A 16,499-nucleotide genomic window follows, 5' to 3' on the forward strand; every position below is an offset into this window, starting at 1 on the left:
TATAGGTTCCAGGCCAGCCTGGTCTGCACAGTGAGTTCCCAGAAAATCAGGACTATGCAGAGAACCTGTTTCAAAAAACAATAAAAACAGAACTTACCTTTCTCATTGGAGGTGTACCATTCTTAATCTTTAAAAGCAACTTCATTATCTTTCTCTCCTTCTGTTCTTCTGGACTAAGTGTGGATTCATCAACATCAACCTATAATAAAATGTAAAGGTGGATCAAGACAGTGATTTGTAACTCCCAAACAAAGAATAATACTTTATTTCTGTTAGCATCACTTACCAATAGTTTATCAAAGTACTGAATGTCATCAGGTTTTAAAAATGGAAGATTCCCAGACGGCTGGTCATTGACACTTTTCATAGTTCTGTCTTCAGTTTGCATGTGGAAACCAGTCATGCCACCCAAAGGTGTGGGTGTTGCTGTCAGCTTTCGAGCTGGAGTTCGAATGGGAACATAACCAGCTGGAGGGGGAAGGACCTAAGAGAGTTATAACACACTTTAGCAGGACTGCTTTGGCTTTACACAATGAAAGACAACATAGTAGCATTTACACTTAAAGACATCTTTGTAATTTATTAGCTAGCAAGTTTATTTACCTGAAGAAAACATATGCCACAGTTCAAAGTTAATTAAAAGTTAAGAAGATATTTATGAGAAACACTTATCTCCTAATTTGTTAATTAAAATTTAAGTGGGAAAGAAATACATGGAGTACTTTAAAATTTCTAGTCACCTTCAACCATTAATATGCTTGAGATATCAATGTTATCAAGACAATATGTGAAATTAACAAAACTTGAAAATTATAAAACCTATGAGTCAGTGATTTCCCAAAAGGTACTTTTAGAGCAAACATCATTCATTTAAGTGGAAATAAACTTATATGGTTTATATAATAGATAAAAGTCATGCATGTTTTAGTAATAAAATGAAATATTCACATAAACCCCAAATACTATAAAAATGTATTTTAAAACTGAACTCTTACAAGACAAACTTAAATACAACAAAGTAAAACTAAAGTATTTGCCACAACCATCTGAAAGAAATGTCAAATTAAACCCATTGCAATACCCATAGAATATCTGGAAATATGAGTTTAAAACAATAGGATTTGGTTTTTTAAAGCAATGAGACAGACTCTTTTGCTAATTACACTTTCCTAGGTAAGACAATAAACTTAACACAGGTCTTCTCCAAATAGCCTTAATTACCATGTCTGGAAAATGTCAATGAGACTCACAATTAAATCATGTTAAATACATCTGATGCCACCTATACTTCATCACCCAACTAATTTTTTGCTTCTTGTTATTGCATGTGCAGTATGGACCTCTCACTAATCATTTTGAGTAAAGGAGAATTTATACACGGACTCTTACAGTATGTCAAATCCATTGGTGTCACTGTACATTGAAGACCTAAAGGTACATTTTAAGATTTTACTCATTAGGGTGCTGGAGAAATGGCTCAGCAGTTAAGAGCACTGGCTGCTCTGTGAGAGGTCCTAAATTCAATTTCCAGCAACCACATAGTGGCTCACTACCAGCTCTAGTGCCCTCTTCTGGCATAAAGTCATACATGCAGATAGAGCACTCACACATTAAAAAAGAAAATTCACCAGCATGTTATCTGAGTTCAGTCCTACAAAATCATGAACTGAATGAAACAAGCTACTCCATTCCACTGATTCAGAGGTTCTTAAAGCACTGTCTGTGGACCTCCAGAAGTCCTTGTGGTTCCTTACTTAAAAGTAATAAAAGCCAGGAGTGAGGCATACCACCTTTTAGACAGATCTCTGAATTTCAGGTCAGCCTGGCCTATATCTCAAGTTCAAAACTAGCCATGGTTATATAGTCAGTCTCAGGTACTAGAAAAAATGGTTTAGTGATTTAGAACATCTGCACCTCAAATCATGAGCACCAGAGTTCAGAAACCAGAACCCATGCTGGGCAACTCACAACCACCAATAGAGGAATTACGCTGGCTTCTGCAGACACCTGAACTCACATATAATTAAAAATAACTTTTTTTTAAAAGATTTTTTTTTTCAAATTGTGTGTATCTGTGTGCCTGAATTTAAGTTTGTACACTTGAGTACATACAGTGCCTGAGAAGGCCAACAGAAGGCACAGAATTCTCATGAGATTCACAGATGGTTGTGAGCCTCTTGATGTGGGTGCTGGGAACTGAACTATAGGCTTTTGTAAGAGCAGCACATGCTCCTAAGCATTGAGCCACTTCTCTAGCTCCCAAAATACTTGGGGGAGCGGCGATTAAGACAGAGTCTCTCTAAGACAGGGTCTCTTGGCTGTCCTGGAACTTGTTATGTGGACCAAAATGGCCTCAAACTCAGAGATCCACCTGTCTCTGGCTCCCATCACTTCAATTAAAAGCAGGCACCACCACAGCTAGGAAAATAATAAAAGCTGCATGCTACTCATTTCATGTCTATTACTTTTTCAACTGAAATGCATTTAGTAGTATCTTTAAAAAAAAAAAGAGGAATTAATTAGTAAATTTGGGCGAGGCCAAATTTGCTGGCATTTTTTTTTTTTAAGCCAAATGCTTAAAACTCATATCCTAAGTACCAACACATTCACCATATATTTATCACTAGTACCTTATATCCTTCTGGGAACATAGCATCTAATTCTTCATCAGAAAGTGGGCGATTTCGCTCATCAATTTCTCTCTCCCACCGCCAAGCCTGAAGCTGTTCAGGAGTCATGCTCATTATATGACCTACCAAAACAGCAAAATTTTACATGATCCACAGTGCAAGACTTTACTACTAAATATGCCCTAACCTGATTGTTTTTATATTAGAAATGCAAATCAAGGTATTTTTATGTTCTTACTCTTAATAATAGCACCCAGAAAAACCAGCAAAAAAATTAAAACAGTCACAAGAGAAAGAGTTTCTACCTGGAGTGGGGGTAGCCATGTTCATGGCTGGTGTGCCAATTGGTGTTTTTCCTGGAGTCAGAACAGGAGTGCTTCCACCCATCTGACTAGCTGGTGTTTCATCCCAACGGGACTTTCTTTTACTTGCTCCAGGAGTTGGTGTTTCACCAATGGAGTCTCCACCTCGATCTGTTCGAGGAGTCTCAGCCCATCCGCTCCCATGCCCAGGAGTATCTTCAAAGAAAAAGGACAGTAAGATCACACTATTAACCATTTTTAAAACACTGTTTCACCCACAGTCAATATTATTAAGTTCAAAAGGAAGATATTCCAAAAACAAGATATACTTAAAAGTTTTGTTTAGTGTCTTTGGGTTTCCTTTCCACTGACCACAGCAACTAATGAGAAACAAACCAAAAGAAAAAAACTTTGTTTTTCCATCCACATGATCACAGAGTGGAACTTAAGATACACACTGTGTATCTTAAGCCATGTTCCAGCTATTCTCACTATACATCAAACTCTAGATTTAGGCAAACTTCTGACACAGAACATAAATATAGGCTAGCAAGGAGCCAAAGGTGGTACAGAAAGAAGTGTTGTTTAAAAGATGCAGTTTCTGTTTGGGTCAGGTCACTGAAAAAAGATATAGAAATGAATTATAATCATAGTGTACAATGTACAACACTGTGAATGTTTAAAGTCACTAAATTCTGTCCTTAAATGATTAAAATTGGTATGCTAAAACACACACAGGAGGTTGAGGCAAGACAATCAATCACCAGTTGAGGGCTAGTGAGGTGGTATCCAAAGCATTTTCTTAAAATTTAAAAACAAAACACCCACAAAATTATCATCTTTTTATTTCTTAAAATATAAAATTTATCTTCTATGGTTTTTCCTAAAATCTTCAGCCTCTTCAAAAAAGGGCAAAGAATTGGGCACTCTGTTTGCTAAGTTCTTTTTTGTTGTTGTTGTTGTTTTATTTTTTCCTGCCAGGTACCCCTTTGAACTTGCTTCTGGCTCTGGTAGACTCAAGCTCATTAGATATGGGCAGGATACTTGATTCCTGGCATTGCAAAATATCTTTATTTTTATGGTTTATTTATTTTGGTTTGGTCATTTTAATGTTGAAAAGACACACTTCGTGGAGCACTGATACAAAAGACATTGTAGAGAACCCATTTTGTCTTTCCCCGACACTTGCACTACCACTGCAGTCTGGTTAGCCGTGTCTTCCCAGCCTAAGAACATAAGCCTGATCTAAAGTCTGGGGTCTCTTGCTCCTTCCTCTACTGTACTGTACATTTAAAAAAGTCATAGATACTTTTTTTGTTTTGTTTTGTTTTTTGAGGCAGGGTTTCTCTGTGGCTTTGGAGACTGTCCTGGAACTAGCTCTTGTAGACCAGGCTGGTCTTGAACTCACAGAGATCGCCTGCGCCTGCCTCTGCCCTCCAGAGTGCTGGGATTAAAGGCGTGTGCCACCAACGCCCAGCCTTTCCTTCCTTTCTTTTGAGACAGGGTTTCTCTGTATACAGTGTTCTGCCTGAATGAGGGCACCAGATTTCACTACAGATGGCTGTGAGCCACCATGTGGTTGCTGGGAATTGAACTCAGGACCTTTGGAAGAGCAGGCAGTGGTCTTAACCACTGAGCCATCTCTCCAGCCCCCCTCCCTTTTTTTTTTCCTTTTGGTTTTTGTAGACAGGGTTTCTCTGTGTAGCTTTGGAGCCTATCCTGGCACTCACTCTGGAGACCAGGCTGGCCTCAATCTCAAGAGATCCACCTGCCTCTCTGCCTCTGCTGAGATTAAAGGCATATCTGCCACCACCATCCAGCTAAGTTCTTTATTTTTAACTTAATCAAAGTTAAAGTTTGTTATGTTTACTTATTTCCTGTGAATACACCATGATGTACACATGGAGATCAAAGGTTACCTGTGGAGGGCTCTCCTTCTATTACGTGGATCCCAGGATTAAACCCCTATTCTCAGGCTTAGTTGGTGGCAAGTGCTTTTACCACTGAGCCATGTAGCCAAAAGTTGGTAGTTTATTAAGAAAAGATTTTAATATGGATTTAAGCTTGAGGACTGAGACAAACAGTAAGAGAAAAGACAGTTTTACATGCTCAGTGGGTTCAGACTTCAAAAGTCAACCTGCTCCACCCCACAAGAACTAGGTAATCACATAGAAATTTATATTGTTTTTACATTTACATTAGAAAATACAGACCTCAGCCTGAAACACAACACCCAAGTCTACATGCCACTAAAAGTACCTACCTCTTTCTGTTTTAGGAGTCTCATCCCATCTGTTTTTTCGAGCACTGGAAGTTGCACCACCATGCCCTGGGGTTGCGTGGCCTGGTGTATCTCCTCGTCCAGGAGTAGCAGCTCCGGCAGGTGTATGACTAGGTGTAGGATCCCATATTTTTGAACCTGGGGTTGCTCCAGGAGTTTCACTTCCTTTTGCACGACCTGGTGTCTCATCCCATCTTAAAGAAGGGGTATGCCCAGGGGTCTTAACAAAGCAAAAATATTTATTTTATTTACATACCTTAGAAAAATAACTAGAAAATCAGTTGAACAAAAACCAAATAAACGTATCTTTTAGTTGTTTCCTATACTCAATTAAAAGTTAAAGTGTAGACTATCATTTTGCTTACTGTTTTACAAATGCTCATGATCAAAACCAATGTACACCATTCATTTAGAACAAAGAAAAAAAAAAAAAAGCCCTAGACTAAACCATAAAACACAGGGCTGCAAGATGGCTCAGCAGTTAATTAAGAGCACTGGCTGTTCTTCCAAAGGACCTAGATTCAATTCCCAGCATCCACAAAGAGGCTCACAACTTTTAACTCCAGTTCCAGGAGATTCAACACCCTCACAGACATAGAAGCAGACAAAACAATGCACATAAATAAATAAATAAATAATCTTTTTTAAAAAGCACCAACACATTCTAGGTTGTAAACTTTTGTGAATATATACTGTACTGGTAATTTGCCAAATGCTACCTAAATTTGTTTAAAAGCTGACTCTGAAAGAGGAGTTCCCCAACCCTCATTTCAGACCCAAGCATGTTTGTCTCAAGCTGCTTCCAAGACACTTGCTGGGTGGAGCTGACTCCCTCTTATTACCATAGAGGGAGAGAAGAAGGGGGAAAAAAACCCAAGAGAAAAACACTTTTTCTTTTTTCTTTTTCTGAGACAGGGTTTCTATGCAACTTCGGAGCGTATAGACCACGATGGCCTAGAACTCAGCTCCGCCTGTCTCTGCTGGAATTAAAGGCTTTCGCCACCACTGCCTGGCAAAAACACTGTTCTTAAGAACAGTTAAAAGGTAAACTATTTCCAACAAATGTCAGCTATTGTTTACCACATGATAAAGACATGTCTGCACTACAGCAGAGAAGAAAAGGCATCCATGGAAGAAAAACTAACTGAGGAACTGAGCTAACTGACCCAGAGGATGTCTGCTAGATGTTGGTCTGCCCTTGACTGATGATGTTACTTTTAATTGTTCTCTTATCCAGGCTACTTACTCCAGCTGTCTCTTCCGTTGTAAAACCCTGATTCAATGAAGTTTTTTATTTATCTGCTGCACCTATCTATCTACTATTTGCTACTGTTTTTATTTTCTTTCAAAAATAATTTTTGGTATAAAAAAAAAACACACACTGGGCTGAAGAGATGGCTCAGAGGTTAAGAGCACTGACTGCTCTTCCAGAGGTCCTAAGGTTCAATTCCCAGCAACTACATGGTGGCTCACAACCATGCCTTATGAGATCTGGTGTCCTCTTCTGGTGTGCAGATATACATGGAAGCAGAATGTTGTATGCATAATAAATAAAATCTTTAAAAAAAAAAAAAGAACACCCCCCCCAAAACTAACCAGACCTAAAATCTTTAGTTAAAATAGCGATTTAGAATGTATAGCTTTCTCTTCCTCTTATATGCTGTATATTTAATTAATTCATTCAAAACTGAAAGCAAGGCTATTACAATCATTTCCAAACCAAAGTCTCTGGTTTGGAAATATATTAAGAACTCTGTGGCTTTAGGAAATTCATGAAAGTTTGTCTATCTACATCTCCAATGGAAAACTTTCAGATCTAATTTAAATCAGTGTTTCCCAAACTGGATCTTTGAGACATAGAACCTCTTGAGGAAGAAAGAATCCACATACTGTAAGTGAAGGAGAAGGCTTGTAGATTCAAGATACCTTTAGTCAGATAAATACCAGCCAACCACAAGCCAGAGCATGCCCAGGAGCGGCAAGGCAGGGAGGCCAGAGAGAAGGGGCAGCCAAAGGGGAAGAGACTGTTCCATGTGCTCCTCGTCCTAAAGCCCATGGCTCGTCACTCTGACCTCACCTTGACCACAGGCACACATGTAGCCAGCCCTTAGGAGGTGTGGTTACGGTGTCTCCCTACATGTAAGAAATACTTTTATAACATAAGCCAGAGGAAAGTAAATCTCTTTGAGTTCAAAGCCAATCTGATTTACATGATTTCAGGCAATGCAGAGCTACATAGTAAGGCCCCATCTTTAAAAAACAAAATTATTTATTTGTGTATATGTGTGAGTACACACATGCCACTGAACAAATATGGAGATCAAAGGCTAGCCCAAGAGTCTGTTGTCTCTTTACACTATGTGAATCCTATGTATGGAATTCAGGCTATTGGTGTTGGCAACAAATGCCTTTACCTACTGTGATGCTGCCAAGATCAGTGGGAACAAAAGGACTAGGTGTGGATTTAAAGTAATATCCAAGAGTACAGAAGAGCTCAAAATATTCAGTGTCTTGGTGGTAGCAGGGGATGATGGTGGTAGTTTTCTGAAACAAGGTATCCCAGAAACTGGCTTAGAACTCACGATCCTGCCTCACCCTCCCTAGTGAGGGACTGATTACAAGGATATACCACCACACTCTGCTAAAGACTGTTATGCAGGATGGAAAAAACCCTAGATTAAGTAAGTAATGAAAATGAATTATTCATAATCTTAATTTGTTCTTCCTATCCAAAGATAAAGTGGGAATATGAATCCTCCTGTTATACATTCTAATTTCCATAAATTAGCAGAAGAAAGACAGGTCTGAGTCAGGATGGCTTTTATAGAAACACATTAAACTCAGCTAAAGATAGCTCAGCAGTTAAGAGTGCTTAACTGTTCTTGCAAAGAAGCAGGGTTCGGTTCCTACACTCTCACTGGTAGCTCACAATGTGTAACTCCAATTCCAATGGATCTGACACTATCTCCTTAACCTCCATGGGTACTTGAACACATGTATATTCAAAGCCAGCCTGCTCTAAATAGCAAGTTTAAAACAAGCCAGGGCTACACAATTGATGGGGGATGTCCTTCTGTATGTTTCTCTTATAGGTTGATGAATAAAACACTGTGGCCAATAAGGCAGGAAGATAAGCAGGACTAGGAGACAAGGAGAATTCTGGGAAAGTTAGGCAGAGGGAGCCAGCCAGAACCACCACCATGTAGAATGCCAAAGGAGAAACAGGTCCTGGCATTCTCCAGTAAGTCAAGACCACATGGAAATACATAGATTAATAGAAATGGGTTAATAATTAAGACAGACCTAGCCAATAAATAAGGAGCCCTAGCCATCAGCCAAAATTAATATAGTATCTCTATGTGTTTATCTGCAGGACTGGGCTGGCTATGATAAAGAAACTAATACAACACACAATGAGAGCCTATCTTTAAGAAAGAAAGAAAGAAAGAAAGAAAGAAAGAAAGAAAGAAAGAAAGAAAGAAAGAAAGAGGGAGGGAGGGAGGGAGGGAGGGAAGAAGGACCAGAAAAATATATCAGCAGTTAAAAACACTGACTGTGGCTGAGCAGTGGTGGTGCATGTCTTTAATCCCAGCTCTTAGGAGGCAGAGGCAGGTGAATCTCTGAGTTTAAGGCCAACCTGGTCTACAGAGTGAGTTCCAGAATAGCCAGAACTTTTTTACAGAGAAACTATGTCTTGGGGGGGGGGGGGGGAATAACCATTGACTTTGTCAGGTGATGATGGAACACACCTTTAATCCCAGCACTCAGGAGGCAGAGATAGGAGGATCTCTGAGTAAAGACCAGCCTGCTCTACAGAGAAAGTTCCAGAATAGTCAGGGATATACAGAGAAACCTGTCTGAAAAACAGAAGAGACAGGAGAGAGATGGGGGGAGGGGAAAAGAAGGATATCAACAGAGTATAAGCTAACCAAGAAAATAATAGTGTTACCCAGTTATCAACATGATCAAAGGTTTATCCAACAAGAAAATAAGGAAGACTACTATATTGTACCCCATCTCCATAATTTAACATGAAATATTTAAAAATTTATACTCTAGCCCTGAGTAGTGGCATGATGCACACCTTTAGTCCCAGCACCTGGCAGGTGAATATCAAAGTTTGATGCTACCCTGGCCTAGGCTAGGGCTACAAGGCAAAACCTTGTCTCAAACAAACAAAACATAAAAAAATAAAATGAAAGTAAACCTCAAAAACAACAGTCCATTCCTCAGCTTATGGAATACCCTGCTCAGGTATTGAGGTTTTTGTGTTTGTTGTTGTTGTTGTTGTTGTTGTTGTTGTTTTTGTTTTGGTTTGGTTTGGTTTTTGGTTTTTCAAGACAGGGTTTTTCTGTGGCTTTGGAGGCTGTCCTGGAACTAGCTCTTGTAGACCAGGCTGGTCTCGAACTCACAGAGATCCACCTGCCTCTGCCTCCCGAGTGCTGAAACCCGACTGGTATTGAGGTTTTAACTCCTGATGTGACTACATTTGGAGGCTGTTAGTATTCAAGGTCAAATGAGATCAAAAGGACAAGAAAAGAGAATCCTTGTAAGATTGTAAGACTGAGAAAGCAGTGAGGATGTGCTCTCACCAGACAGCACCTCTGCTACCTGTTAGGATAGGGGACTTTGAACCTCCCTAACTGAGAAAATAAACTTGTTCTTAAGCCATCTAGTCAATGGTAACTTGTTTTAGAAACCCGAAAGCAAACACACTCCATAGAGAAAAATATAAAAATAGCAATAAAAATAAAAACTTACCTCTGCCTGATCCCAACTTGATAGCTTTTTAGGAGTGGCACCAGGAGTCTGGTCAGCAGTTTGATCCCAGCGCCTTTTGCGTTTTGAGGGGGGCTGGGATGCTGCTGCTCCATTGACGACTTTTAATTCTCCAGCTTTAGCTTTTTCTGCTAGTTGTTGCCTAATTTCTCTCTGAAAACATTAGAAAGAGCAGAACACTTATCTTTCACATTATTTCACTAAGAAGAACTCACAGGTAGCTTATCCCTTCCAAGCATGCCTGAAATCCTGTTTAATTCCCAGCATCAGAAAATGGGAAGAGTTCTTTCAGTTAAGTTTTTATGTCATTAATATACTCATTTCTATTTAGTGAGCTAGTTAGTATTCCACTCGCTTTATTTTCTGTTCCTAGTTCAGGTATCTCCCCTTCTCTTTGCTAGTATTGGCAGTTCTACAGCATTGTCTTACTTCCTAAACAGTATATAAGCAACTCTACAATTTTAACAGCCTACACTTTGAAGCTAGTGAAGCAGATCTTACTGTAAAGTAAAATCTCTAGTAAGTAACATCTCCGCTTAACAGCAGAGAACTGAAAAATATATGCAACTGTAAGTTTTTAAAACTCACTGACAAAAATATAAGCCAGGGGTATCGGCACATGCCTGTGATGCATAATGTAAGGCAAGAATATTGCTTTGAATTCAAGACCAATGAGTGCGTCCCATGATAGCCAGGAATACATACCAAGATTCTTGTCTCAAAAACAAAAAAAGAAAAAAGTAAAAATAAAACAACTTGGTGTCAATAAATGCATTTGATTTACTCTTTCATTTTAAAATGAGGTTCCATTTCTCTCTTTTAATTCACCTAGCAAACTTTACTTAATTACATTATTAATAAAGATACAGTAGTTATTAAAACAAAGCCAGTCACAGTGGTGTGTTCCTTTAATCTTCAGTTGGCTGAGGTAGGAAGATTCTGGCGAGTTAAAAGACCAGCCTGCTACTATGGAGCTAGAGTGAGTTCTAAGTTAGCCTGGGCTAGAGAAAGACCCTACTTCAAATAACAACCAAAAAAGAATAGGACCAGGGATGGCAAGATGTCTCAGCAATTGTCCCCAAGCCTGATACCTATGTTTAGTGACTGGGACTCACTTGGAAGAACAGAACTGACTCCTGCCAGTTGTCCTCTGATCTCTACAGACACACCATGGCACCCACAAATAAATAAATGTAATGAAAACAAAACAAAAAAAAAAAAGTTGGTTTAGCTTCCCAGCACTGCACCTGTGCTAGCACAGAATTCTCTGTAAGCCAAAAGGATCACTCAGAATTCTCCATCTACAGCCAAACCAAAACGGAGAAGTAGGGACTTCTTTTAAGAACTAATGTGGTCACTAGCTCCCTGAGGTACACTAACCTCCCCAAACACCCCCAAGAGCACACATGCACACAGAGAAAACCAAAGAGCTCCAGAAAAATCAAACTATCAAGTTTTAAAGGTAATACAATTCTGGGCTAGTAATTTTTTAACTTAATTTTTACAATTAAAAATACTACCGTCCAATCATGGTTGTTCACACCTTTAATTCCAGCACTTGAGAGACAGAAGCAGGCAGATCTGAGTTTTAGGCCACCAGAGCTACATGAGACCATCTTTAAAAAATAATTGCTGGGCAGTGGTGGCACATGCCTTTATTCCCAGCACCCCAGCTCTCAGGAGGCAAAGACAGGTGGAGTTCCAGGCTAGCCTAGCCTATAGATCAAGTTCCAGGACAACCAGGGCCACACAGAAAAAGCCCCGCCTCAAAAAAACAAACAAATAAATAAGATTAAAAAATGAAATTAAAAAGAAAGAAAAACAAACAATGCTTGGTGGTGGCACAAACCTTTAATCCCAGCACTTGGGAGGCCAAGCAGATGGATGTCTGTAAGCTCAATACCACCCTAGCCTACAGAGTGAGTTCCAGGACAGCCAAGGCTATACAGAGAAACTGCCTCAAGGAGGGAGAGGAGGGAATTGCTTTGAACAACAAAAACTAAAGTACAAAATTCTCTCAAACTTTCTTACATTATTTCACAACCACTACATAGAGAAGTGAGTTCATACCTCTTCCTTAGTCAAATGCTGTTCTCGCATAACATCCATGTAAGTTCTGGCATTCATTTTAGGGTCAGGGGTCTTCCCTCCTGCAGAAAAGAACAGCAACAGGACAAGAGTACAATAAATAAAGGGTATTAGGTTCAACTGATTTCTCTGCCCTGCTCTAATATTATGTTATTCCATAATCATTTAATTTATTTTTTGGTGGAAAACTTTGATAATTATACATCTTACTTTTTATTGAGTTTGCTGATCAATTTAACCTGTTTGAACACAAACATATCTACAGCAGTTTAAAACAATTATTTTAATGCATATATAAAGCAAAATGACAGCACAGTTTAGAGTCTTCAGAAGTGATGGGTTCCTGGGTTGCTAATCCGGAATACGTACACTTTCGTGCCTTTGTCTCCATCAGCAGTTCTGACTTCAAGCAGCAGAATAGAAGCCTAGAAAATTATCTCTTTACCATTAGTAACACTTTGGAAAGATATTTATATTCAAAACATTACCTGTTGCAAGCTGTTAAAATCCTAACTACAGTAACTGACTACATAAGTTCTTCATACAATGATCTAAACAACTGTAACTTAGAAAATCTAATATACCTACAATCTTATTCTCATGTCACATTACTAAAAAGGGCTTCATGCTTTTTTAAAAGATTTTTTTCCTGACCCAAAATATAATTCTATTTCTTAAAAAGTAAAATTACAACTGGAAACATATTACTTAAGATATATTATTTCTACCAGTTATTACAATGCACACAAAAGAAAAGTGGTGTACAAAGAGATGTGTTAGTCTCTTGGTCAAAATTCAGTATTCGCTTTTCAAACTGCAAAATATCTTAAAGAAGCCCAAACAGTATATAAGATCAACAAAGGCACACTATGCTTTAGAAATGTGATTAGCTATACAAGTAGTATAGCATTAAAATTTAGGACAAAATAATAAAATTCTAAGACATCTCCTATGCTGACGATCATGCCCAATTGGTAGTGTCATTCTTTCTGACACTAGCTCTGATAAGACTTCCTTTGGAATACTTTTTCACCATAATCTAGAGAGGATGTGTTGAACTGCACCCTTAAGAATGCAGACAGGACTGGCATATAGCAGTACTGCTGTAGGAAAGAAATTAAGGACAGTTAGTATGGGCCTGTGAATTCTGACATACATGTTTAAATCAATTACAATTATGCAAGTAAAGAAAAAACTATCCCTATTCATTCATGCAGGCTGAAAGTCTAGTTTGTAAACCTGCAGCAGAATCTATTTTTAAAAACAGGCACTTAGTTTTGATGGTGGGACTCACTCACTCACCCGAGGAAAGCTTCCATCAGGCTCACTATGCCCCTTGCACACTACAATTAGCAAAACAGACTCCAACTATTAAAAAAAACACCAAAGTCTTTGTATAACTTTCATTTTAACTACAGATTTGCTTAAAGCAAAGTAGGTGCATTTACTAAGCTATAAGGATAAGAGGGGAACTCTAGTGTGAGAAACAGTTTCTCAAAAGTAACAATCCAAAACTCTAAAATTTGGAATGAAAACTTGCAATAATTTGAAAGTATTTTGAGCAAAAAAACACATTTGTTCAAAGTATACCAAGAATACCCAAAACAAAAGTAAAAGAAAAACCTTTAACCCTTTGCGTTTCTATGGCATTGGCTCATTATTTTCTTGTCCTTCTACCTGGAAAGAAAACTTGCATTATAAAGATGAAGAATATGGCATCTGTGACTTCAACCAAATCTATACAAATCTATAAGGGGGTCTTTAAAAAAACGAAAAGCAAATTCTTAAGCATGCCAAAAAAAATCAAAGGGCTAAAGACAACTTAATTAAAATAAATTTCTGAATACTTATAGAAAAGTGGGAAAGAAATTACCATCTGCAAAAGGATCAAGACGTTCTGGGGAAATTATCATGGTCCGCCTATGCTTTTTGTATTCATCTTCACGGTCTGCAATCTTTGGAGGACGATGCTCAGCAAATGGATCATACTGGAAAAAGGCATGTCTCGTTTAATACACTCTATTACATAACCAACACCGCCCCACCAGACACATAAAGAAATAAGTCATTGTTTGTGTGTGTGGCTGATCAGTTTACAGAAGTCAATACTGATCACCTTTACAAAACAGTTATTTCTAACTCTCCCAAGTCAGCTCTTCTCTCAGAACATTCTCAGAACTGACTACTGAAATTTCTGTGCTTCCACAGAAACCCACTCCCTTTTGGTAAACTGAATAAATTTCAAAGTCACCTGTTCTGTTGACTGTGGTATATCATTAAGCAATGCCACAGGGGCATGATACCCAGGCTTCTTCTGACCAAGCAAACTTGTAGATGATGAGTAGTCATCGTCATCCTGCAATGAAACATCCCCAAAATGTTACAAAATGTCAGAACATAAAAATTAGCATGACAAAATTTGTAATTAGCTATGTAACCTTAGCTAGAGGCCAGCTAAGGTTACATAGTGAGATCCTGTCTCAAAACAAAACATCAAGCTGGGCAGTGGTGGCACATACTTTGATCCCAGCACTGGGGAGGCAGAGGCAGTGGACCTCTGTGAATTAGAAGCCAGCCTCCAAATCCAGAGAAACGCTGTCTCGAACCACCCACCCACCCCCGCCCCACAAAAAAAAAAAAAAAAAAGAAAAAGAAAAAAACATCAGCAAGCTTAATACTCTGTATAAATTTTGTCTGACAAATCATGCAAAAGCTGATTTCAAATTTCAATGTCTGAGATGGTCAAAAGAAAATCTATGTAGAATTTACATAAAAAGCTTCAATATTCTATTTTGTTCACCCAAAATAGGAACATCTATATCACACATTCCTCTCAAGGTTCAGGAACCATCTCAGAAGAGAGCAACGTTGGGGACGATAGGAGCAAAACAGTATCTTCTGTACATAAGGGAGGGCTGCTGAACTCAGCTAAGCATAGTGGCATAAACCTATAACCCCAGCACCCTGACAGACATATAAGAAGATTCTGTCTCAAAACAATAAAATTCATATTTTGAAGAGTTGGTAGTCCAGTGGTAAAGCATTTGTTTAGAACGAGCAAGGCCTGAAGCTTGATTAAAAAAAAAAAATCCAAGAATTCAAATCACAAAAAAATGGGTGTGAAGAAAGAACAAGTCACAGAAAAATGGCTATTTTATAGTCAGTCAAATTTTTATACAGGGTGCAAAAGACAAGATTAGGCAACAAGAATTTGTATCAGGAAATTATTTCAAAGTGCTCTATATATCCTGTAACAATAATTCAGATAAATTATCCACATAAAATTCAAAACTGAATTGGGTTGGTGCTGTGCACCTGTAATCCCCGGACATGGGATGCAGATGCAGGAGGATCTCTGAGTTCAAGGTCAGCATCGTCTACAAAATGAGTTCCAGGACAGCCAGGACTCTTACATAGAGGAGCCAGAGAGAGGAAGACAGAAAAAGAGGGAGAGGGGGGGGAGGAGGGGAAGGGAGGGAGGGAGGGGGGAGGGAGGAGGAAGGGAGGGAGGGAGGGAGGGAGGAGAGAGAGATCAAAACTGAGCACTTCAGAAAGTTATATGAAGGGCATGGTGAAAGCTCTAACATTCAAGAGGCAAAAATACAGATCTTGAAAAACTATCCAAAACCAGGGAGTAAATCACCTTTAGTCTCTGAGGCCAAGCATGGTCTACATATCCAGTACCAGGTCAGCTAGGATTAGATAGTGGAGGTGGAGGAGAGTACTCTCTCCTTTTAACCATGCAACTCAAACAGAAAATTCCCTATTGTTTCTTAACTTTCTCAAAAAAAAAAAAAAAAAACAAACAAACACCTTGCTTCTTACAACTTACATCTTCAAGTTCAGTTGCAGCAATTGATGTCACATATCCAGCAAATCTGCTATCACTTCCACCATAAATTTCTTGGTCATAATAACCTGTGGAATCAAGGCCCACTCCTTGAGCTTCATCAAGAGCTGCCTTCTTGCCTTGAATTTCTCGAATCTGTGCTTCAATATCTGTAAGAAAGAAAACAAACAATTTCACATTCCAAAGAGCTTGCAACTAGATCTTATCAAAATAACCTTAAACATAGAAAGTTTAAGTTCACTGTGTAAGAGGCTGAAAGAGTTATACTTCCCCAGACTGATAGCTGGGTTTGAAAACAGCATAGGACTGTTCCAGACCCCCTGAATAAAGATGTCAATTTAGAGGTCTGGTTAATCTATGGGGCCTCTGGTAGTGGATCAGTATTTATCCCTAGTACACAAATGGACTTTTGGGAGCCCATTCCACATAAAGGCATATTCTCTCAGCCTAGACACACTAGGCAGGGGAGGAGGGGAGGGTGAGGGAATTGAAATTGGCATATAAATGAAGCTTGTTTCTAATTTAATTTATAAAAAAGTGTTAAATTTTTTAAAAGTTATACTTAGGTC

At 38.7% G+C, this 16,499-nt stretch overlaps 1 protein-coding gene across 3 annotated transcripts in view; it reads right to left on the reverse strand.

Moving 5' to 3' along the window:
* Sf3b1 (splicing factor 3b subunit 1) overlaps positions 1-16,499 on the reverse strand; it is a 43,471-nt gene that overhangs the window by 15,760 nt on the left and 11,212 nt on the right. The window contains exons 2-11 of one of the 3 annotated variants that reach the window (XM_027396897.1): positions 15,913-16,079; positions 14,332-14,436; positions 13,954-14,068; positions 12,063-12,142; positions 9,975-10,145; positions 5,196-5,433; positions 2,936-3,148; positions 2,631-2,752; positions 287-484; positions 98-199 (exon numbers count right to left, since the gene is read on the reverse strand). In XM_027396897.1, the coding sequence (XP_027252698.1) occupies positions 98-199; positions 287-484; positions 2,631-2,752; positions 2,936-3,148; positions 5,196-5,433; positions 9,975-10,145; positions 12,063-12,142; positions 13,954-14,068; positions 14,332-14,436; positions 15,913-16,079 (1,511 nt within the window). Of the gene's footprint in view, positions 1-97; positions 200-286; positions 485-2,630; positions 2,753-2,935; positions 3,149-5,195; positions 5,434-9,974; positions 10,146-12,062; positions 12,143-12,449; positions 12,506-13,953; positions 14,069-14,331; positions 14,437-15,912; positions 16,080-16,499 lie in introns of those variants that run through there. The other 2 variants (XM_027396898.2, XR_004768666.1) reach the window with 2 other exon arrangements.

Source organism: Cricetulus griseus, chromosome 2 (genome assembly GCF_003668045.3).
Source record: "Cricetulus griseus strain 17A/GY chromosome 2, alternate assembly CriGri-PICRH-1.0, whole genome shotgun sequence".
Lineage (NCBI taxonomy): Eukaryota > Metazoa > Chordata > Mammalia > Rodentia > Cricetidae > Cricetulus > Cricetulus griseus.